This window comes from Anopheles coustani, chromosome 2, assembly GCF_943734705.1.
Source record: "Anopheles coustani chromosome 2, idAnoCousDA_361_x.2, whole genome shotgun sequence".
Lineage (NCBI taxonomy): Eukaryota > Metazoa > Arthropoda > Insecta > Diptera > Culicidae > Anopheles > Anopheles coustani.
The window spans coordinates 37,105,941-37,130,480 of NC_071289.1; the positions used below are offsets into that span (position 1 = coordinate 37,105,941).

The window sequence follows — 24,540 nt, forward strand, 5'->3', positions numbered from 1 at the left end:
TTCCCCGGCGTGGTCCGCTTTTACTATCGATGAATTAAGGAAAGGAAAAAAAAGAACATCGCTCACACAATCTGGCCAAGGTTACCAAAGGTAGGAGATTGAGATGGATATGTTCAATTCGCTTTGAGGTGTCTGTGTGTGTAAGTGTGTATTTGTTCCACTAATGAACGCAACAGTTGGACGCTCGAGGTGCTGGTTTTACAATTCTGGTCCGGTGGCAAGCGATGTGTCTGGAGGCATGATTTAATTAAGAAATAAAACTAGATCAACACATTCTTTTCGTGTTTGTTTGGCCGATCTTGAACTTTGCAGACACAGTAAGATGTCAGCCTCTGGGTGTAAAATCAATTATACAATACCAACGAAGGGTTTTGCCTTTTTTTGTTTTCCGATGATTTTCAATTCGAGGCACGATTTTTTAGAATAGATAACAACTTTTACCAGTGGCACAGTGTTACAATAAAAGAGGGTTCGATTAATGAATACAATTTTTTCTTTTTAATTTTTTTTTCCGAATGGGAAAACAAGCTCAGCTTTCTTAGCTACCGCAACTTTCATCAACACCATCGATGGATATCCTGCTCTTTACGGCTCAACAAAAATGAATCCAATTACATTTAAACACCACACCGAAGCACCGATCATTTCCTTTGGCAAACTCTAAAGAAAAGACCGACCGACACAACCGAACTGCTTTATACCCACGGCCCTTCCATCGATCCGGTTGCCTTGTACGAAAATTCAATATCCATTTTAATGGCGTTCGTTACGGAAAATTACAATTATTAGTATTTAATTTTCATTATTAAATAAAATCGATTTGATGCTGCTTCTTGCCATACCTTTGGTAGAATCGTTTTGGGAGCACCGCCAGGCGGGAGTCCAACGTGCGTGCAACCATCTTCGATCCACCATCTCCAAAACGTCCGATTTTGATAAGATTCGCTAAAGGGGAACGAAGATAATGGCAATAATAATAATATTAATAAATATAATCATTATTATCAGAGCAATTATGATAATCATTTGGTTTCACACTTGTTCGGGCGCACGGAGGAAAATAAGCAAACATCGTTCGGGCCCGAAATTTCCCGGTGGCAGGAAGGAAGGTATACACATGGTTCCCACTTTTCTTCCTTTTACCTCTATTAGATGCCCAAGTATGGGAAGGAAAATAGGCCCAATAAAAGACTCACGTGTCTTTAATACGGGATGAGGAAAATGAGATAAAAGATTTCATCTATAAAACAAACGGCTATGTGTATTTGACCTGTCCACGAGAAAAGCACTTCTTCACTAATAAATGTTAAAACCTCAAAATGATCTATTTTAATGTGGTGTTGAAAATAATCTCGAAAAGAACCAAGCCTTGCTGGCGTGCAAGTCGTTCGAGTACTCCAACCATATGGAGAAGGCAAACCGCAAGTACTTTTAAACCAAAAGATCTATGCCCAAGGGATGACGGTAGAAGTCAGAGAGTATGGACGAGCAAAAAAGAACTCCGTCAAGGCAATGAGACGCGTGAGGCAAAAACACAAACAAATCAAACTAAGCAACTGGCGAAAAGGAAAAAAGAGGGAAGATAGAAACGAGAAAAAGGGTAAGAAAAAACTAGCCTTTACTCCTAGTTGGTAGCATCAATTACTGCTACACTCCATAAATAATTAAGTCTGTAAATGAACTCGGATGGGGGCTATCGATCCGTTCTCGCCACCGTACGGCGAGCGATCTTCCCGGCAATTTCAATCGAGCAGCACATCCTTTCGCGGCCTTGCGCTGGCTTCTGTTCTGGGTCGGGCGTGTAGCTGCTTTTCCTCCCGCCTCGAGCTTTCCGTAGCTTGCCCTTTTTCCCCCCATTTAACGCAAGTGATTACTCTACTCCGACGCGCGCTCCGAAGCTTCCTCGACGCTTCCTATCTATGAGGCTCGTTTTTCTTCGCTCGCATCCGATTCGGTCCGATCGAGGGATGTTTTTCTTCCTATTTTGCGCACCGCGATCGATCAGCGATCGATTGTGACTATCCAATAAAGGCTGATTGGTAAATAGAGTTGTAACCGGGGCAAAAACACGCGCCCAGAAGAGCAGCAAACACGAAAGGCAAAAAGAACGCGGCATCGCCGGATGCTCTTCTCCGGTTCGCAAGTTGATGTGTTTTCACCGCGACAGCGCCGGGGTTTTTCTTCTCGGTTTCGACCGCGAGCTACCCGTTTGCCGGTTCTCAGTTCGGATTCAACTCGTGCTGCATGCCAATTGCGCGATGCCCCCGACGGTGTACTCCCTTAGACGCTCGGTCCCTCGCCAGGGCCAAAAGGGTCTCGAGCTCGCCGTAAACCGCGTAACTAACCGCGACGAAGTAAGTGGCCACCGCGAGTAAGCAAACAGCTTATGGTCATAAAAGAAATTAACTTGTTGCCGAGTAGCAGCACCAGAAGCTTTGGACCTGTCTTCCCTCGAGCCCAGTGCGCTCAAAGTGGATGTTTAGCTTTTCAAACTGATGTGTGAAGGGTGGCTATCGTAAAGTACGAAGTGGGTTCCCTGGTGGATCTGTTAAGTCAACCATCTGTGGTCGATTACCGCAACAGAAACATGATTTCTTGAATTCATATAGCTTCAAGCATAATTTTACTTCAGTGCAACGATCGGCCAGTTAGGTTAAACCACTACTAAACGATGGTTTAGTCAAAAAAATTCAAAATTCAAATGGCTAAACACGCTAGGAGCGTTTTCTCTCACTTTTTTTTATTTTTTTTTTCGTGAACCATTTTTCTCCACTTAAAGTGTGATAAATGATTCGGCTTCCGAGTGGGAAAAGCCACGAGGCCTCAGACCAGGAACAAAAGAAAACGAAACATTAAAGCAAAGGATGAAAAATATCGCGCACACACAGGTTTAAAATCATGTGGCTCCTGGGGGTCCGGGAGGGGGTTCTTGTTGGTGGAGTAAATATCCGGATATGGGCTGCAATTTAGTACACTTAGAGAGCTTGAAGGAGTCCCCCGGAGAAGAAGGGGTTGTGCGAAAGGGAAATGCAATCTCCCATGCGTCGATAAATTGGCAAAAAGCAATCGTTTATCTTGTAAATGAAGTTTTGCATCATTTGATTAAATTTATTAAAATTAATACCTATTATTCTTGGCTTCCCTTTTCGGCGGCCTCCTTTTTTCGGTACGGGTAGTGTAAGTGTGCGTGCACAAAGCATTGGTTCAGCTCGGTTGGTGTTTTAATCTGGTGTTATTTTCTTTTATTTTCTTGCAGAGAAAAGGACCAAGCAGCATCAGCTTCTCCCCTTTCACTTCTTTAACTGAACAACACACCCACCCGAGAAAGCCAGGTGTCGTGCGAGCCTCGGAAAGGGGCGGATAAAGCGGAGAGACAGAGGCGCAACACGCACGCACGCACGCAAGGGTGAAGGTTTGAGGGCGAAGGAGCGTAAGACCGGTTCAAAATTTACAACATCGCACGGCTCGCCAACCTAGAGCAGCCCAGTCGACCAATGGGCATATCGGACGAGGGCAAGTTGCCGGAGGACATCGGACCGCACGAGGCGCGGCCTCCACAGGGCAGCCCGCACGAGCGCGCATCCAGCACCGGCCAGCTGATGGGCAGCAGCGGCGGCGACCCGAACAGCCCGCACTCCGACCCGCACAGCGACGACGGCGGGGATGACTTCGCGCCGAAGCGGAAGCAGCGCCGCTACCGGACGACCTTCACCAGCTTCCAGCTCGAGGAGCTCGAGAAGGCGTTCTCCCGGACGCACTATCCGGATGTCTTTACCAGGTAGGTTCAGCGTCGGCGTGCTCCTTTGAGGGGGTTGATTTCTACTCGAGCTCTGTTACTGTGAGCAAGAGAAAATTAACGAATTCGCGGAGTAGGGACTCAATCAGGGAACTTCAATCTCAATTGAATGCTACCGATAGTCGAACAAACTGTAGTGGTTTTTGACTAAATCTCTTCTCCCATTTATATAACCAAAGAACCATATAATAACCTTAACATATAAGAAAGAAGAGGGTAAACATATTTTGAATCAACTAAATGTACTCCAGAATTATCCATTTTGATTCGGTACAAAAAGAATACGATTGATTAACCTACCGAAAAGTGAATTCAATTTATGGGGCTGCAAACAATTACGAGAAATACCTCAAAAACAAATAAAAATAAATGCAAACAACAGAGGGCTGCATGAAGCAAAACAATCCTCATTTTATTTCGTTCTCCAATGTGATATCTCTGACGTGGATGCACACAACTACAAAACTCAGTTCGCCGAATCTTACTGTTTCTGTTTAAATAACTTTTTTTATAACCACTCTGAAAACATGGAGAAAAGGATTCCAGTAATAAAAAATGGCTCATAAATGGTTAAACATTTCATAATCAATTGGTTTTGAAGAAGTGTTACGTATTCAAGTTAGGAAATAATTGTGTTTTAAACAAATTATTACAGCCAGGTGAAATTACTTTTACAAACTGGGGTGGAAGGAATCTTTAGTATCGATCTTTTTTTATAGATCAATCAACAAGAAGGATAAGTTCTGTAAGCTACAGTCCATTAGTTTTGCATCTAATTTTAGTGTAAAGTATAAAGGAAGTGAATGAGAAACAAATTTGCTCTAAGTTTAGTTATTTTTTCAATTTCAATATTGAAAGAGAATTGAATGCATAAGGATTGAAGCAGGACATGTGAATTCAAAAGGGTATATTAAGATCGAAATGATACAGTTCTGAATTGAACATATTATTTGAATACATTTGAAAAAAGGTAAATAATTGAACAAACTTACAATAAACACGTTCTAAACAGTAGAAGCAAACGTATAAAACTCAAATCATGTGTGGAAAAAGGGTAGAAAAGATAGATTCTATGCGAAAGAGAGCAAAGAAACTCAAAATCTGTTCTCGTCGCTTAAATGGCCTCAGCTAGCAACTTTGTACCTTTTATCTCGGTGTGTCAAAAATGTTGAAACCAGATTAGACGTTTTCGAGTGCCATTCACCGAATTCATACTCCATCATATGGAAAAACACCCCTTTGCCATGGCTGCAACCTTGTATGTAGTTGCACTCACTGTCAAGATAAGCTCTCGGCTCGCAACAAGTTTGAAATGGCTTGCCATACGATCGCGGCTCGATCCGCAAAGCGCTCCGGTGTGTAACGGTGTAATTGCCACAATTATTGTCGCTGCACTAAACAAATAGTTGCAGCCGAGAGTGTTGCCGGCTGAAGGAGCATATTTGCAGCCACCGCCGCCGCCTCCGCCGCCGCCGCCGCTTGACCACGCCAATTATTTAATCAACATTTCATTACCCGCAACATAACCACCAACACTTTGGCCGGAGAGTTTCGTCGTCGTGTCAATCGAACCGAATGGGAGGGGAGCCCCGCTCCCCGACGTGTCGTGCTCGGCTGCCATCGTGGAAGTTCACTAACAGTAATGACAGAGCCACACTGCACCATTTCGGGAAGGCCAGGGGAAGGTGGAGAGTTAAAAGTTTTGCATGGCATTATAATTTCATGCTCGGGTGCGAAATGCACCAAATTATGCGCCACCTATCTCACCGCTTTCCATCTTCCTTCGCCCCCGCCCTTCGCGCTCTATGAGTCCGCTCGGAAAAGTGTAAACATGATGTGGCGCTTTCGTGCAGCAATACTCCCTCCACCCCCTGCCAGCACACCGCGGTCACGATGAAGCCGCGTTTGGAAGACATTTTACCACAGCCAGCAACCGGCTCGGAACAGTTGCTTTTACTGCATCTGCTGTTCAGTACAAACCCTCTTCCATACCATAGACCGATAAAAACTGTATCATTTCGTGGGATCGAGTCTTCATTCTTTCTACCCACCCCTTGCCCATACTTTTTCCGCTTCCAGATCCGATGTTCGCCGATGTCGCCCGGGCACGCGAAATTAAAATGTACATACATTTTAATTAACATGAATTACCAAATCATATCCCCCGCGCCGGCGCGGAAGTTCGCGGTTTGATGTGCAATTACTTCAACATGTTGTTGTCGTTGTTTTGTTTTTGTTTAATACTCGCTGATAATATGCTTTCCGCTCGGGCGCACAAAAATATATATTTATACGGTATAGAAAAACGTCCGTAATCGAGAACTACTTTAAACGCGGATGACATTTTGACGTTCATTAACGTGGCGCAACCGTAATGCCAGTGCTCGGGCACACGGGGTAAATTATTTAATTTATTTACCCGACTTTTAACTACCGGCGCATGTTTTATTGGAAGATGTTTAGCATCCGAGATGGTATGGTACGAACAAACATGGTTCGGTACGTTGTTCACAAAAGTACAAATGTGAAACTATAAAATTATATTCATCCAACAGAGCAACACTTAAACCAGGACAGGCGGTCGGTGCGGTCTGGTACAAACTGTATGTCTTTCTCGCGTGAGAGATGTTGGGTGTGAGGAATGGGGAGTAGTTTTACATGGTCAACGAACTCATTAGCCGGGCTCACGCCGGTGGTATTCATAATTAATCATAACGCTTGACGAGAGCTTGACTGACGGATTCTCGGATCTCGAGCTCCAGCAAAAGGTCACTAACACGTTAAATAAACATAGGCTTATCGATAATCAGCCTGCTTTACCGACCAAAACACAACCGCGGTACAATGTCACCAGGAAACGCCCCGGGATCAAGATGCCGTTCGCATCAAGAGGATCCTTTTTATTTTGTGTTCCGTCGTAGTGACGTCTGGAGGAATTATTTTCCTTTTCAAAAGGGCCAAACACAAGCACTCGACATTTTCGCGACCACCACGAGCGCGTTGTGCTTTGTGTGCCATTTAGCGCGACCCGGCCAAAGGTGAACGTCAATTAGCGGTCGCTTACAAACACGCGCAAAACGTGTGCAGCACATACCCCCCGGGAGAGCATTAGCATAAAACATAATGCAATTTGCATATTGATTAAAATTTAATTACTCGCATCGCTTATCGATCGCGTCACCCGGTGCGACGGTTTTGCCCGGGAATGCACAGGAAGTGACTGCTGTTCGAAAAGGAATTTGTTTCCTGTAACACTACAGCATGGCGAGTGTGTTGATGGGTTTTAATTTCGAAGTACGATTTATTAATAAGTAGTTAAGGCAGCGAAACATTTTAAAACAAATAGTTAACGAACGAGGTGCCGCTCGAAAAAATTTCCGCCATTCGTACTGAATGCAGACAATTATGTTTTCCCAACCGTTTACGTCGCGTGAACTTGTTCGCCCCTTTGTCCGCAGTGTGTGTGTGTGTGTGTGTGTGTGTGTGTGTGTGTCTGGCGAAAAAGCATTAATATAATTTAACATTTTGTTTTTCCAGGGAAGAGCTAGCGATGAAAATAGGACTAACCGAGGCTCGGATACAGGTGAGTTATAATGACGTCTACCATTACGTTTCATTGCGCACGTTCTAGGAAGTGGAAATGGGAAGAATGAAACGGCAAACGCACAGGAGATGGGAGTTTTTCCCATACAGAAGCGACCCTTTCCCGTTTGGTTTCGGGTTGGGTTTCGTGTTGTGCGGGGTGAAAAAAAAAATCAAATATGGCATGCCGAACCCCGGAGCAAATGGTGTTGGGGTTTCATTTTTATTTTCTCCTACTTCTATGCTCCAATCGAGACGCAGCAGAGACATTCGTCAGCCTGACATAGAACTCCTATGGCGGAAGTGAAAGAGAAAAACGAAATAGGAAATGAATCACGCAACGTCATTAGTACACAACTTTCCTACCAATATATTGGCTTGTTAAAAGGGAAACAAATTAAATTAGTTCGCCTCGAGTTTTCTTACGTCTGTATGTTTGGAAGGCTTCACTTTCTTGCATTCGTAAACCTCGGTGTGGATCGGCATCTAATTTATTAGGGGTGGTTCAACTGGATTCAGTTTCGTTTCTTTCCATTATGCATCCCGGCGGTAAACTTTGCTGAATCTAATTGGCGTTAAATGATGATGTGTGTGTGTGTGTGTGTGTGTGTGTAAAGGGAGGCAGGCAATAACAAAGTTCCGTGCTTAGTTAGACTAATTATGCTTTAACTTTGCTACATTTGATTGAAGCAATTTCCCGAGCGTGTGACATACGTCTAAACCCCACTCCATCTGGAAAAAATGGTTAACTACATTTCCGGGTCAAAGAAATTTCAAGTCAAGGAAACGCATTGAAGTTGTTGACAGATTGAACTCAATTAGCGTAAAGTATATACAATTAGATGGGGAATAGCTTGCAATATCAAGTCGCATGCATGAAGTAATCAAAATTTTAATCAAACCTTGAGGGTTCTTATGTCGATAAAAAAAATGAAAAACCACTTTTTCAATAATTCACAATTCAAAATGTTTTAGCAGCAATACAAAAAACATTTGTAAATAATGATGTTTTCCAAATCAATCGTCTCATATAAACTTACAGTTTCTTAAGTACAACAAAAGTTTGCTCTGATCAAACTTCACTAAACTTGTCATGGAGCTTTACCGGTAAAGCACGAAGGAAAACTCCAAAAGCAGAGCGGTTAAACAAACAGATTATCGTTCCCGGCCACGTCCACCTTCCGTGCAGCAAACCCCCATTCCCCCAAACCCGGGTATCCCGAGCGGGCCTGACGGACGCATAAACACATTCATTAGCATATTTATTATGCTGCCGGTTGCCGTTGAACGGGGGAGCATGTATGCATGTTTGCGTACGAGCGTTTTTTTTCGATGGACGAGAGTTGAAACGAAACACAGAAGGCCAGAAAGGGACAAACCGAACGGCGCGCGTGGCCTATGCAAAAAGGGAAGGCTTTGGGCCACGGCCTCTCTCGGGAGTGGGTGCATTTATGAGTTTTCCCCTCCCCGAGACTGCGCCCGATGGGTGGAGTGAAACCATAGTGCGACGAGCCACAACAACATGGCCAACGCATAGGCGGACGGAAAGCCAGCATAGGCCACCGCGGATTGGCAGCCCGGCTTCGGTTTTCTCTTTCCTGTCCCTTGTACCTCGATCGCACAAAAGTCGCACCCCCCTTTTCTGTGGAGAAAGGAAAACGGCACTACCACGCGGCCCGGTGGAATAGAGCTGTCATCGAGTACGATCAATGTTTAATCAGACGCATAAATAGGGCCTCGGACGTAAAGCACCGTTCGTCGGTTCGTGTTGGGCGAGATTGGTGCCATCGACTGCTCCATTAGCGTGATGGAGGAAATCCACCATGAATTACAACCCGGCTGCGGCGGCGGCTCGAGGAGAAGAAAAAAAAACGATGATTGGTTCATAATTGCTCGACTCCATCGGACGCCCCAAACCGGCCAAAGCCAAAGGGAGTGCCAGGACCCGGCGATAAATTTAGATTGATTTAATTACGAACTAAATTGAAGCAATGTCACCTGCGATTACCGACGCGGGCTGGTTTGCCGCTCCGGTGCGACCGGTTTTTCCACCCTAATGTGTGTAAGTGTGTGTGTGTATTTTTTTCTCCTACGATCGCATGCAGTGTGAGGAAATTTAATGGATATAATGTCGCGTCTAATGGGAATCGGTCACTCGGTGGCAGTTGATGTATTCGCCTGGTCGTGACTGGTAGCAACCAACCTGGCAACTGGTGAGGGAGGGCAAGTCAGTGGTGGCCCGGAAATTTATTGCTTTAATTAGTTGTTTTTTATGACGATGATTTTACACCTTGCCCCGCCCGCGTGCACGAACACCGCGAAGCCGAGCGGCCATTGCGATCGACACGTAGGACCTCCGAGCGTATCCTAGCGAATGGCCTAATTGAATTTTAGTTTCCCTTTTATCGCACGGGGCCCTAATTTATGCAAATAGATATGAGCCGACGGTGCGCGGGTGACCTTCGAGGCGCACCAAGACAAACACACCGGGGCCGGTACTGGGGATGGTAAATTAGGCCATTGAAATTAAGGATAATTGGCCGATCTAGCAGGACGCAGGATAACGATAACGGGAAGTGGGAAAGTACCGAGCTTCTAGGGCCTTGTTTCTCTAGATCCTGGCTGGTTTCGGGGTCCTTGCCGGGCTAGAAATTAACGTCCATTAAGTAAACGAAACATATCAAAGCGATGATGAACCTCACCATGTAGGTTTTCGTTTTTTTAGGCCCATGATGAACGGAAAAGAGAAAACATTCTGACAGGAAAAGGGAATACATTGACAGGAAAGGGAGCTCATCGGAAACATGAATGGTAGAAACCGACTCTTGCTAAACTAAATTACATTTATGAAGCACAATGTAACGTACTCTTATGAATATGAAAAATGAACAAAGATCCATTGTTATATAGAGGAAAACGAGAATTTGAACAAGACATTTGTATGTTTATTGAAGAGAATTACACATTCCTTTGCTATATGAGGTTGGAAGAATGATGTAATAGGGAATGCATGATTTTGTTTAACAAAATTTTGACATAACGCACTTGTTTTCAAAGTTGAACAATATTCCCCCCAAATGCATAACTTTATCTCTTACCATAGTTTCTGAGGTTTAACTTGTGGTTTTATTCAAACTTCTATAATTATACAAAAATATAATTGAATGCTTAATTTTAATGTTAGGACACAACATTAAACAAACTTCTCTATTACTTTATTTTCACTAAAGTGCATTACAAATTGGTAGCATAAAGACAAAATGGATGATTTTTTTCCCAGCATGAGTGGTTTAGGAGAAAAATTTAAGAAATATTTGGACTCCTTGGATATGCAAACAAAATAAGCAAACAAAATTATATTTACTTATAAACAATCATGTCATCTATAACAATATGGATTCGAACTCACAAGCGTAAAGATGAAACCCAAATCTATGAAAAAATAACACATTTGGCAAAGATAAATAAAGCATATTCGAACTGGGAAATTTTTCTGTCTCGATGTCGCCATAACGTTTTTGTGTTTTTGTATCTCTAAGAAAACTATCTCAGTTTCAAAGTTATAAGAAACAACCTCAATTATCCCTAAAAGCTTCCGAAAAGGGAAAACGGCGTGCCTAATAAATTCCTATGCCATTATGGGCTGTGAAATACAACGTTCAACAACCCACTCATCACCTGCGCCCGGGTTAACTATCAATTTCACGATTCGTCCATTTTCCCGACGCGAAGCGGGAAAATCCCGGCGGCCACGTTGCCCCATACCATAACAATTTACAGCCCGTTACGGGAACAATCACGATTTTTCTATTAGACAAATCCCTGTAATCGATCGCGCAAAGGACGCGACTTGGGAGCGTTTTCGGTGGGTGGAGGAGAATCGCGAAACCCGAGGGGAAAACCCCCGGTAGCAGTTTCGGGCTTTCAACCGGAGCGCTTGATTTCGGTGGCCATTCGAGGACCGGGTCCCGATCTGCGACGGATCTCGTTATTATCAATTCTCACGAACTTATCCCGAGGGCATATCATTGCGGTGCTTCGCAGAATTCGAGTCCGTTTCTGTGTGTGTGGAAATCCTGCTTCCCGTGTACCGATCGTGATATTTGCATAAATTCATACCACGGACCGGTGGCCCACGGTTGCATTTATGTTCCACACCATTCCGCGCACCTTTATCGCTCCGCTTTGCGATGCGCCGTAGTTTGCTAATTAATTTTATTGCATATAATCATACACAATCATTTAACGATAGGGCTGCTCTCGGACGCTCCGGCTGCCAGCGCGCTTGCTCAAGGTGGGATATCAAATGGCATCGCCTAAATTGGCTAGAGAGAGTGTGATTGGGCGATATGTTAATGTTTATCTTTAATTTGGATTCGTTTGCTTTCGCCTGGCAGAGATGGAAGGGGGAAATAGGGGGGATCGAAAGTAAGCCTTGCGATTCAAATATCTAAACGTTTCATTTATCCTGCGAGGGAAGGGAGCGCTGAAAGTAAAACTACAAACGATGTTCTCCAGCGTCGAAACAGTCGAGCTGGGAATCGTTCAATTATTGATCGAATTGGAAATGATAAGTTTGCTGGAAATCAAACAGTTTCATCGTAAATGGGTCCGGTAAAAGCCCATATCAGCGGATGCTCAGTTCGGGAGTCCTGTAATTCCGGAGTCGTTTTCTACGTCCGTTTCGACTGTTCGGAGGCTGAATGAATCGGTGATGATCTCCGGCGCAGCGAGCGAACGGAACCGCATTCAAAATTGGGCCATTTTTTAAGGACAACTTTTTCTGCAAGGCGGATGACTTTTACCGACGATCGCTAATGAATTTAATTGAAGGACATTCGGTTGCGTAAGATGCAACGCAATTTAATTAAACTCCGTTCGATTCTCGTTACCAGCGTTCGGGGTTGGTGGCGTTCGCAACATTTTCGAACGCATTGCAGATCCCACCCAACACAATGGGAATGGTCTGAATGTATCCCTCCGCTACACACAGACACTCGCAAATAAAGGAAGCCCGGTCAGTGACGCATGGACGCAGCAATAATCATATCACATTAAGCCGGGAAATGATGCAGAACATTTGATTGATTCGATTCCGATGCAAATGGGTTTTGTTTTGTGACGCATCAACGGAACACTACCAATTTGGGGCTCAACGGTCCCATGTTTTTTTCTTGTGTGTGTGTTTGGAAGAACCTACGTGTGGGTTATGCTGCGGTGTTTTGGACAGAGCAACTTGATAGCGGAAACAAGGGAAAATAAATAAAACCATACGAACTCGCTGGAGACGATTCATTCGAGCTTCTCGCTTCTCCAATTCTTAGGGCGGAAGTCGTGACCTTCGGCACGGTGACGCCACATGGGGGTTTGTGCTATTTTGCGTACGTGTATTTCCGGCAGAACCGTTTGTGGCAGTGCCTTTGTGTTTTTTTTTGCCTCAGGTTGAGTCTTTTTTTATTTTATTTCACTCCCCGAATGAAACGTACCTTCTTTTGCATCTGTTGTTTTATAAATGGTCAATTCAATTTGTCTAACGGTACCCGGTTGGGGGGGGTTTCAGTTTCTTTTGCGGAGTCATATGGCCCTACAGAATGTTTAGTTACGTAACGATGATAAATAACGCAGTGAAAGAGGCTGTTTAAACACCACTAATCGCATCTAATGAAGTCCACTTATTTGATTTCCTAATGCCTTAAGAAAAAAAAACCCCTCCAGAACGCTTCTCGCTCATCGCCCACTTAAGTCGTTTGATGAGCAAACGGTCCGAAAGGCTTTTGAGTGGCGGTGGAACATCGTCGTCTTAAGCCTTTCAACGCTGGCTCGCTGCTCGGGAGGAAGCTGCTCGTTAATCTCCCATTTGTCACCGCAATTTCATCCGATCGCCGGTCGGCATCATCGGGTTTTCATAAAGGTCGCTCTTGGACCGGGGACCCGTAATAGGATTTAAGGCTATTCGTTAGGGGGCTTTCTGCCTTCGTCCAGCAACATTATCGACGCACTAACCAGGACCAGGACACGCGGTCACTTTCGGCACTGCAAAACCGCTCAAAATACGCTCACATTTCGGACGGTTAACACCCCGGTGAAAAATAAATGACCACCGGCATCCATTACTTCTCCACGTTGGTCCATGAAAAAGATAGTTTATTCTCCACCTCCATTTTCCTTCCACAATTCGCCGAGTTTCGGATTTTTCGGACCGAGGGCAAAACAAAAAACGAACTCAAAACGGAACCAGAGTTCTTGTATTTTTTAATTTCGCTCCGTTGCGCTTCTCCACTCTCCATTTCGGACAACCGCGTGGCGTGAGCAAATGATTGTGACCAATTTTTCCACTCATTTTTCTCACCCTCATCCCCTAGCGGATGGGCCGCGAGCCCGGTGGGAGGCCGGCGAACACAAAAAAAAAGGTGACCAATGTGTTCGGTACCATGGCGGTGCGGATGGCCTGGACCTAATTTTTCGTTTCAGTTTTTTTGATTAATTTTCTAAATTATTTTGACAGTTTAATTACCGTCGTTCATATAAATTTCGTTCCTAATCGATTGGTCCAGACCCCTGCCCGAATGGGACGAGGGGAACGTGCAGGAGATGACTGTGCGGTGGTTCACCGCGAGGGTGCGCAATCAAATTTGGCGGCGGCATTGTGGTTTTTGGCTTTTGTCTTTGCCCGAACCCGGCCGGCGAGCGGGGAGCGGCACTGATGCTCTTAATTTAATCTGGCGAGGGTCAAATATTTGCATATTTAATTAACGATAATCCGTTCCGCGCCGTCCTCGCACTCAGCGCCGCTTCTTTGTGCCGACGGCACATCTTCGCCGGGCGCGGGTTTTCTTTCGACGGCTCGTCAACTCCCCGAGTGGTTCTTCTTCCTTGTGCTACCCTTGGCCTGGAGCTCCCGCGCGACGCCTTGCGTATCAACTGCATATCAGCTGTCAGAACGCACCCGGAACGCCGTCAGCTCTGCATTTCGTACGCGGAATACGCGGCGAAATGTAAATTCAGCTCGGAAACGAATGGCCACAAACAAAATGTAACCCCCAACGAGCCGTGCGGGTTTTTGAACATTTATCAAAAACTAAAAATTTAATTACTTTTTTACCTTCTCCGCGCCACCGGCTTCTCGGAGATGCTTCTGGCCATGCGGGGTTTCTATAAAGAAGAAGGAGTCCGTATAAGGGGGTTTCCTTTGCGACCGTCGCAGCAGACAGCGAATGGCGTCAGAGTATTTAAGATAACGCTGGAATGCCGGGAGCCATCTCACCGGTCTTTGATTTGCGAATTCTCTGGTTTTTTGAAAGATTACCGTACATAATACCGTCGAATTAAAAGCTTCTATAAACTAGCGCAACATGACACACGCGTGATCTCCTCTTTCCTTCACTTTCTACTTTAGAAGCTCCTGATAGCAAAGCTTTGGGTTTCTTTCCGCTTGAAAATAAAGAAATCAGACTGTCATAATAAAAAGCCTAGTCCAAGCATACTTTTTGTTCTTCGCCTTCAACATTCTTCTTTCCTCTTTTTCTCATCTCACCGTGAACGCAACACCGTTCCAAATCGAACGAATCCTCCCTCCAATCGCCACGGAATGTACTTAATATAACCAACATTAATTAAATATTGGTAAATTATACGGAGCGGAAAAGATGCGACAAGCGCTGGGCCGACTCCCGAGGCGCCCCGAACGGTCGCAGGAAATGTCCCTTTCGTCCACGGAAAGCTAATAATCATCGTCGGAAAACATGATCATCATCCAATCGTGCTGCCATTCCACGCCTAAGTCCTACCACTCGCTGGTGCTGGCAGCCGGGTGTGTATGTGTGAGTAAGTGGGCCCGTAAGTGTTGCTGAAGGATGCTGAAGGTCTTTCTATGGCCACAGACAAAAAATCCCACGGTACGAGCGAGGCGTTCGACTCGAGGACGGGAGGGATTTCCTCCGACGGAAGGTGCGGGTCTGCTCGGACAAATCTTCCGGAACAAAGCGTGGGCAGCGGTAGGAGATGGGGGGTGGGGGGGGCTGCGTCGGGAACAAATTGTACAGCAGTTTCGGAAACCGATACGCGACCGGCAGCGGACAGGTGAAGTGCCCGGGCGAAAGAAGCGGACACAGTCGCGACGGACGAGTAAAGATGGAAGCAAAGCGGATAAAATAAAGGACAGAATCGAGCCGCGTTTCGAAGGACAGGAGTAGAACGGTGGTGGCTGCGCCTGCGCGGACGGTGGATTGTTTTATAATTTCCTTTGCTTGTCCGTTTTCGGACCGAGTTTCTGAAAGGCCCGGCGCCACCTTGCCAGTGGCCCGGGAGTCGGCGGCGACTGCCTCGGCCGAGATTCTACGAACCACACGACAAGATTTGGATGTTCGATAAGATGACACTAAACACGTTTATCGGTGACACGAGCCACTCGAGCGCTTCCACGGTGTGGTTTCGACACGGTTTACGGGTGGGTTTTATGGGCCGATGAGCCGTTTATTGTGACCGATCGGGTGTTCGCCTGTCAGCCCGGATGGGCAAGCGTTTCAATCAAACAAACCCGTGCAAAATGTGGAAAATTGAAGGATGAACCTTTTGAAGCGTATAGCAAGAATATTTAAAAATGGTACCAATCCAATATTTCGTCCTTAAAATGTAACGAGTTTTAGATCATATACTGAGTACTTTGTGATTTTATTTATCTTTTAACATAAATAATTCCAATGCAGATCGTCGAATTCGAATAACATTGGGTATTTACTTTCATTTCTTGTTTCATTAAAGACATTATTTAATACATCGCAAAGGATTAAAAATTTGTATTAATTTTTTAATGATTTAAAACGTTAACGTTTAAATTAATTGCGTCAGAAATATTCTCAAATAGGCAGCCAGTTAGGAAAACTTGAAAATCTTCCATTTAGTCATGGTGTATTGTTTGACATAATCCAATTACCCTATCTCTTTGATGAAGATAATGAAGACCAGGACTTAACATGTCTCGAAGATTTGATTTAGCCAGACATCGATTCTCGAAGTGATTTCTCATTTTTCATGAAAAAACTTTTTATCAGTTTGCTACAAAGACATGTTGAGAAGTAGTCGTACGAAAATTGTGTTTTTGATGATGTTTCAACAAAAATGTTTTATTCTGCTACTCGAAAGGGATTTAAAAAAAAATGAAAATATCCTCCAAATATATTTATTCTATTCAAAGCTCTTGGCCCTCGTAAATTGTTCCAAATGTAAAAAATCATCCTGACGAAATTCGACCTCGAAATCCAGAACAATCCATCACGTGGATCAAGTCCATCAGTTGGTAGTCCTCAACTTCTGGCCCTGGGGGTGCATTTTACTTCCCTTTTGCGTTGCCCAAATGAACCCGCCGTTTTCTGACGCGTCACAGACCGATCTCCGAACGCCAAATCCCGTGCCATCAGCAACCCGCGGCTTCCTACTAATTACTCGCCCCAAACCTAACCGAACGCCGGCCCGGAGGGCAAACATTCCTGCGCGCCCGGACCGGAAATCACGTAGGTGGTAACATTATCACTCATTAATTACGGTCTAATCTAATAATACTAAATTATATGTCTGCCGGGATGTCTTCGTCGCCGGGAGACGCTGTCGGGTGGCGTTTGTCTCTTTGAGGCATGCGAACAGCAACAAAAAAATACAACTTGTACACAACAGCAAAAAAGTAACACAAGCGTTGATGGCCCACGGGGACGGGGAATCATTTCGATTTTATTTTTAAGTCGCATTCTGGCGGAAAACAATCAAAACGAGCAGTCGTCGTGTCGTTTTTGAGTTGAGTGGTTTTTTTTTCCTTTTACTTCTTGACTCTCACAAACGTGCCATTTCGATCGCAGCACGATCCGATCGTCCCGAAGGAAGTTGGCCCGACATTCCTACGAACGCCCGCATGCAATCAAATAATTCGCTGGCCACAGCCCGATGCACCGTATCTGAACTGCTTCATTATTTTAATGACACAGCGGAAAGGACGCCAACTTTTACGATCGTTATGGGTTGCATCTTTCGGGTTCGGCTTTGGCTCTCGCTCGAGTATAACTTTTGTTATTTGATGTGTGTAAAAGTTTATTTAGGCAATTTAAGAAAAAAACAACCAACTACACATATTCTTCAGAGTAGTAAAAGTAAAGATCAGTAGAATAACAGTTGAACTTCCAGTCAAAGTGACAGCCTTGCGCTTCGGATTTGCAACACGTTTTGACAGGACGCGCCTTTTGACCAGTGACTTACATTTTTTCATCATCTCGTTATGGTTAAGGCTTGCGTTAATGGTTTCATTACTAATGTTTCATGTTTGCTCGTGATATGAATCGTCTTGCATTACTAAAACAAGCAGTAGTTCTGTCTCTGAGGGGAGAAAACCCAACGTCATTTCCAGACGAGGTTTGCTTAAACCGAAAGCACAGCGGGTGGGAAGACTTACTGCTTGGTCAAAAGCGTAGTCCCGCAAAACCAACCGATACAGACAGTGACATAAACGAGTTATTGAAACGTACCCGCGTGGTTGCGAGGAGTTCGCTTCTTGTGGTAAACACGATGCACGATCGCGATCGACCCAACCGTTCTATGGTGGTGGAAAACCGTAGCCAATCTACAATAGCACTTCCCGAACGGAGGATGTCAAAACGCGCAGGCAGGCCGAGAGCCGATGGGCCGAGTTACTTACCACATTTAAACTGTCCGTTTTTTTTACCCCGGGACCACCCAAGGGAAGCCGGGCGAGGTTATAATCAAATTTATATCATTATTTCCCACTCGTCCTCCCCAGGAACACCACTTCCTTCGCTTTCTCATTGGCGAAACACGCGGGATATCGGTATCGGAAGGAGCCGATTGGGCATCATGCACACTGACTCCCGCCGGAATAAACCGGGTCGCGCGGGAGCCCCGGGCTTTCCCTTTGGGAGCCCTGAGTGGCGCTGACAGATTAGCATTTGGTTAAATAAACGAATCACACGACACGGTCCGGGAGGCAAATCTGGCGAGGTCAGCTGAAACCGAACAACCGATCTTATCGTCTCACGACGGACTCCGTTTCTAAGCGAACGTTTTGATCGATGTTTAGATGCGGTGAGTTCCGCGCGAGAGAGAGGATTTTTTGAACGGTGATTGATGGAATGAAAGTGACGTCTGATGAAATGTTGATAAATAGTGAAGCAAGCGGTCAAAATTTCAGGCTATCAACATCCAAGGCACAAGGATCCACTTTAGATGATTTGTTTTAATGACACGACAGGCAGAAGTAGGATTTGGTCTCTGTTTGAGGCGAGCTATCGGTGATTAACCGTTTGTTAAACTTTGGAGTAAGAAATTTTGGACTTTCGAACCCACCGTGAGCACCCACACTTGAAATCAGGGGTCGGCAAAGTCCGGCTTGCGGATCAAATCCGGCCCGTAATAAATTAATGGTGCTTTATACGAAAATGATTGTTCAACGAGTTGTATTATTGATCGTTATAAAATATTCTAGCGTCGTTGTCAGAAATACGACGGCAATAACTCGTTTACTTTGCATAAAAAATAGCTACATTCAAGGAATGCAATTTTTATATCCATTACGAATAAGGCTCGCAATATTAAAAACTTGTCAAAACTGAGCTATTTTTGTTACTCAGAGAGTACGCTAGTTAAACTAAGATATTTTACAATAGTTTGTGTACATGATTAATTTCAAGCTCAATTTAAAAAAGGAATTAAAATGAAAATGTTTTAAAAAGTTAATAGATAAAATTTAAAATCTTTTAGTTTCTATCACTATTTATGTTACTTTACTATTTAGAAAGTAGATACACTATTAAAAAGGATTTAGTATTATATTTAGTAAAACATTAAACAATTGTTTAAACTATCCGGCTCGCGCTTTCGGATTCTCTTTAATCATCTGACCCTTGTTGGGAAACGAGTACCGACCCCTGCTTTAAATGGTTTCTAGCAGAAAGTCCATGAATACGAAAGCTGTTTGTTATTTATAAGATAATAATGCTGGGTTGAAGATACAGGCAGCAGAAAATGGCAATCATAATTTTCCAAAAAAAATCAAAAAATCAATTCATGGCAAACAATCTTCAATGAAATACATACACGCAGACCCTTGCTTTAAGACAAAACAATAAAACTGTGATACGAAATGCAGTCCACAAACATTGAAAATAAACAAATAAACCGCTAATAGGCGCCCGAGGGCCAGCTTTATTTTTCCAAACACGATTAAATTTCCCGGGCAAGAAAAATGGGAGCCCCAAAAGATCAATAATTTAAAATCAATCCACGGCAGTACATCGGGCATGCGTAGCGAAACATTATTACCGCCATTCCCCTTCCCGCGTCACCTTCGCCACGCAAGCCCGGACCGTCTAATCGGACGCCATGGCGTGTAATTGCTTTTCCGCGGGTGGCTTTTCCGCCAGCGCTTTGAGCAACCTGATCCTCCGACGGGACGCAAAGACAAAAGGACCGCCGAAAAGAGTAAATACAAATTAAGAATAAAAAAGCACAAGCTCAAGAGTATCATTCGACGGATGCGCGTTGCGCGTCGTAAACAATGGGGAAGAATAGAGCGAGAATTAGTTTCGATTATGTATTTATGAGCAGCCCGTTTGATCGCTCGCGTATGTGTGTGTGTGTATGTGCTGTTTTCTTATTCGACCGGGAGAAACCTCCATCGGGGAACGGGGAACGCAGAAAGAAAAACGCACATACGCGCGCACAACCGACATCGATTGATTCGATCGTCTTTTTTTTGGGAGATCACGGGGAAACAGAAATCGAAATCGTGGATATCGTCCCGGCCCGGTCCTTCGGCTCCGGCGGATCGTCGAGATAAAAATTATGTGTTTTGGTCGCAGCAGGGTGCCATTGTTAATCTAATTCACCCCGGGCGGCCCCCTCGAGAGTGGCCAGCATACGTCGGGCTCGTTCGTATCGTTTAGAACGCGGCCAGCCTCGACGTAACCTAACGACGTCCACCCGGAGACCCCGCTAATCACCTGTTGCTTGCGGTCCGGGTCTTTTTTGTGTGTACCCAGTGAGGTCACGTTTGTGCGTGTGTGTGTATATGTAGGCCCGAAAACGAGACACAAAATTATTGCTAATGAAAGCCGCGTCCCGAAAAACGTCGGTGAAGATCGTCGTCTTTGACCAGCACGTTTCGTTCACGATGTCGCAAAAGGTGTATGCTTGAGTGTGTTGGAGTGTTTTTTCCTGAATTTGTTCCTTTTTTTTTTGGGCTTGACCAAAAATTCCCAGTATCACCCGATAATCAGCCGCTCGATGAAAGTTAGATCGCTATCTAGGGCTTGACGTTGCGACACAAAACCAGCGGTATGAGAGATATTAATTGATTCGTAAATCGAGCTCGACGGCCGAGAACGGCATGCGCCGAAGGTGCGATAACGATGCAATGGCCAGACAGCTGCCAGCGGTCCGATTATCGGGGATATCCCGGTCCTTAACATCGGTTAGGTGCCAATTTTTCGAGCTTGAGGTGCTGGAAATTGGTTCGTTCGCGTCTAATTATCGCCGATGAGCACATTTATTTTCCTTTTTTAGAGTGTCACCTTTGCGCAACCCGATTAAGCCGACGAAAATGTCCAGTTCAATTGCTTATTTTTTTTTTTTACTTCTCCCGTAGAGTTACATGCATTTTTGATGCGTCTTTCCAAAATTATCCAATCTTGTTAAGTAAAACCAACGACGCCAATTCCTTAAGGCACCCGTCCTTATTTCACCCTCTTCAGCGAAAACTCCTTGTTCGTTTGGCACCTCTTTCATGACTGCCCACGCTCGCACCTTCGGGGCGGAAACGGTTTTAAAATGGCGAGTGCATAAAATCGGAACTTCATGGGATTCGAAAACGGCAACGCCAAGCTATCTCTCCCTTCGGCGCCGTTGCGTTAAGGTTGGAGCAGGGATTCCCGTGGGAGGCGAGTGAGAAAACCGACGCCGAACACACCGAACTAACTTGCTGCGGGAGTGTTTACATATAAATAAGCATACATTTTTTCGCCTCCCTGAAGAAGGAAGCGCTAAAGAAGACACCAACAACGGCGTTCGACACGTGAATGCGAATTCAATAATGATAATATTGGTTTTAAGTGTTTACTGGCCATAAATCAGGATGTGGTAAATTGGATCCACCCTCGCCCGGTCGGTTGCCAGGAGTGCTGCAGCCCATCCTACCGTTGGGAAAGGGCTCGCGTTAAAGATGAAGCCACGAGTCCTCACCGAGGACCACGATTGGCCGTGCTGGGATGTGTTTGTCTACGTGTGTGTGTGTGTGTTAATTGCACCAATCAGCTGCCAGCAGGTCCGCGGAAGGCATTGCGATGCTAAGGAACTTCAATTACCCGCGCCGAGGAGTAACAACCGAGTAAAGATATGACCCGAACGCTTGGCTGTTGGTCATCTCCGGTTAACGAGCCACTCGGACGGAGCCCTCGCACGGCCCGGGGGACACTTATGCTAACGTTTTTATCGCCGTTTAATGAATCGTAAAAGTGTGAGAGAGCAGCCCGGCCAGCGTCGACAAAGTATCAACCGTCTTTCGTGACGGCACTTCAGCAGGGTGATAGCTAGCCCCCTCGCGGGTCTTCGGCGAAGAAATGGCTTTGTTAATGATTTAGCGATTGTGATCTTCATGAATCTTTACGGAAAGGTGCCTCAGTAGTTGAACGGCCTGTTGACCTGCGGGAAGATTTAAGATTTAACTTAACCTCCGGTCCAGCTTTGCTTTCTGAGGAACGAAAGCTCTCCTCAATTATGTAAGGCTGGTTTTGGAAAAATGTATGGTCAAATCTTCAGCAAAATATGTGAAACGCCCTTTTCACTTCAGCTCCAGAACAAAATTAAGAAATATGACTTTGAAATTGAGATGGTTTGAGTGATTTGGAATAAGGAATTGATGCCTGGAAATTGAGATCAAAATAAATCTTTCAAATCTGTATCAACGCAGGTAAACGAACAACAAAGCTGTGTTTGAGAAGACCTCAAAACAACTACAGTAATAAACACTTTCGTAACAAAGTATATTGTAGAAAAAAGCGTTGCTAGTAGGAATAATAAAAGGTTAACTGCAGTTTCTTGTGGGTTTGAGAATAGTTTCATTCACAGTTTTTCAAGCCATAGACACTTACACCCGTTCATGGTTGAAATAAAGCATCACAATCTATTATTTTTTGTAGACAATAATATTTTAAAGCTTGATTGCTTTCATTGGAGTTTAATATTGTGCTCAGAAACTAAACAATCCTTTAGTTTAAACCACTTTTTGAAGATTTTGAACAAGCTGACAAGTTTGAGCAGATGAAGTTAAAGTTTTCCATCGGATAAGTATGTTTATAAAAATTTAGCTTCAGTGGATTTAATTAGCAAAGTAAAAACTTCTTTGCTTTTCATTGCATTGATTTCCTGCCAAAACCATAATGCGTATGATTAATTATTCTAAAAGTATTGGAAAACCCAGTAAGAAAATCTCAAAAAACAACATCAATCCTTCACATGCACCTCTCACCACAATAATTGCCATCTGCATGAATCCGAAGCATATGATCATTGATATTCATTCGATTCGAAGGAGGTTGAAAAACCAAAATACAAAAAAACAAGCACCAAAATCATGATTCTGCAAAACAATCAAAAATCGAACCGCGCGACTCGCTCGTTGCCTCAACGCAGCACGCGAAACGAACCGTGCCAGTTTCCTGGAAGGACATTAAAGTAATTGAAAAGTACGGAGTGGCACGTTTGCATCGGGGCGATTTATTGGGCTTCGTACGCTTTGGCCGTTTCGCCATTTTTGGATTTTTTTATTAAATTATCATTACGCTAAATGTTCCCATTCTCGGAGGGTTGTTCACCATCCCGGCAAACCACGAAGGACGTTTTGCCTCGCCCGGGGACGACGCGTTGTGTCTCTGCGCCAAGGCGGTTCCCGATTGTCGAATGTTTGTATGATAATTCGTTTAATGGCGACGGCGCTGCGTTTGCGATTGTTGCGCACGATTCTCGACTTAAATTGCGTGCCGTTTCGGGGTTTTATCTTTTTCCCATGATGGTTTCGGTGTGTTTGTGTGTGCGGTGAGGAGTAGTAATTTTCCGTAATTTAATTTTCCTTCAATTTTAACCGCTCTCCACTCTCTATCTCTCCTTCGGATTAGGTTTGGTTCCAGAATCGGAGGGCGAAATGGCGCAAGCAGGAAAAGGTCGGACCGCAGGGACATCCGTACAATCCGTACCTGGCCGGAGCGGCTCAGGTTCCGTCGGCCACCGTCGTCGCTCCCTCGCTACCCCCGAACCCGTTCAGCCATCTTGGCTTCAACCTGCGCAAACCGTTCGACGCAGCCAGTCTGGCTGCGTTCCGCTACCCATCGCTTGGCGCAAGTCACGTGCTGCCGTCGGCCTACTTCAACCAGTTCCACCGGTAAGTACCCCCCACTCACCCCGCAATGTGCCCTTCTTCCCCGTTACCGCCAAGGAGACCAATTTTCACCCCCGCCAATAATAGCGTCTCACCGTTTTCTTCTTTCGTTGACGAATTTTGCAGAGCGCCCCCGCCGCCCCTGCTTCCCCCGGGCGTTGGCACCCTCTACACACCGTCCGCCTCGTTCCAGACGCTGCTGGCTAACATTTCCGCCGCCCAGCGGGCCCCACCGCCTCCCGCCCCGATGCCCTCGAAACCTGCACCCGGCACGGATTATATGACGCCCGGTGGACCCGGCATGCCGCCAGGAGCCATTCCACCTTCGCCGACCTCCCCGCCCATCTCACCGACGGCTCTCCCACCCGTCATGCCAGTTCCTCAAACCGCCCTACCACCACCACCACCTCCACCGACTGGATCGGCTTCGCCTCCACAAGCGGACCGCCGGAGTTCGTCCATAGCCGCGCTGCGATTAAAGGCACGGGAACACGAGCTGCGGCTAGAGATGCTACGCCAGAACGGGCACAGTGATATCCTTAGCTAGGTCACGGAAGACTGGTCGAACCGTCGCGAGACGAACGCACAAAGACGAGCACAGTAAACATTGTATTTAAATCGTATTCATACAGGACACAAGCGGAAGCAATACGAAACTGCACGAAAGCAATACGACGCGGCGTACTCAGTAGACTAAGATGGCAATGGAAACAGGTTGATTTTCACAGTTTGTAAA

The 24,540-nt window shown here is 45.2% G+C and overlaps 1 protein-coding gene across 1 annotated transcript; it reads left to right on the forward strand.

The window, feature by feature from the left end:
* Positions 1-3,494: 3,494 nt before the first annotated feature.
* On the forward strand, positions 3,495-24,351 carry LOC131263255 (homeobox protein aristaless-like). The gene is made up of 4 exons (XM_058265422.1): positions 3,495-3,778; positions 7,334-7,379; positions 23,545-23,807; positions 23,892-24,351. The coding sequence occupies exons 1-4, from the start codon at positions 3,495-3,497 to the stop codon at positions 24,349-24,351; spliced, it is 1,053 nt and encodes a 350-aa protein (XP_058121405.1).
* The last annotated feature ends 189 nt before the right edge of the window (positions 24,352-24,540 follow it).

What these genes read in the sequence shown, in the direction of transcription:
- LOC131263255 (XM_058265422.1), top strand. Translation starts at nt 3,495, where the DNA reads ATGGGCATATCGGACGAGGGCAAGTTGCCGGAGGACATCGGACCGCAC. An exon ending in TAACCGAGGCTCGGATACAG is followed by an intron (nt 7,380 to 23,544) that starts GTGAGTTATAAT and finishes CCTTCGGATTAG; the next exon opens with GTTTGGTTCCAGAATCGGAG. An exon ending in TACTTCAACCAGTTCCACCG is followed by an intron (nt 23,808 to 23,891) that starts GTAAGTACCCCC and finishes CGCCAATAATAG; the next exon opens with CGTCTCACCGTTTTCTTCTT.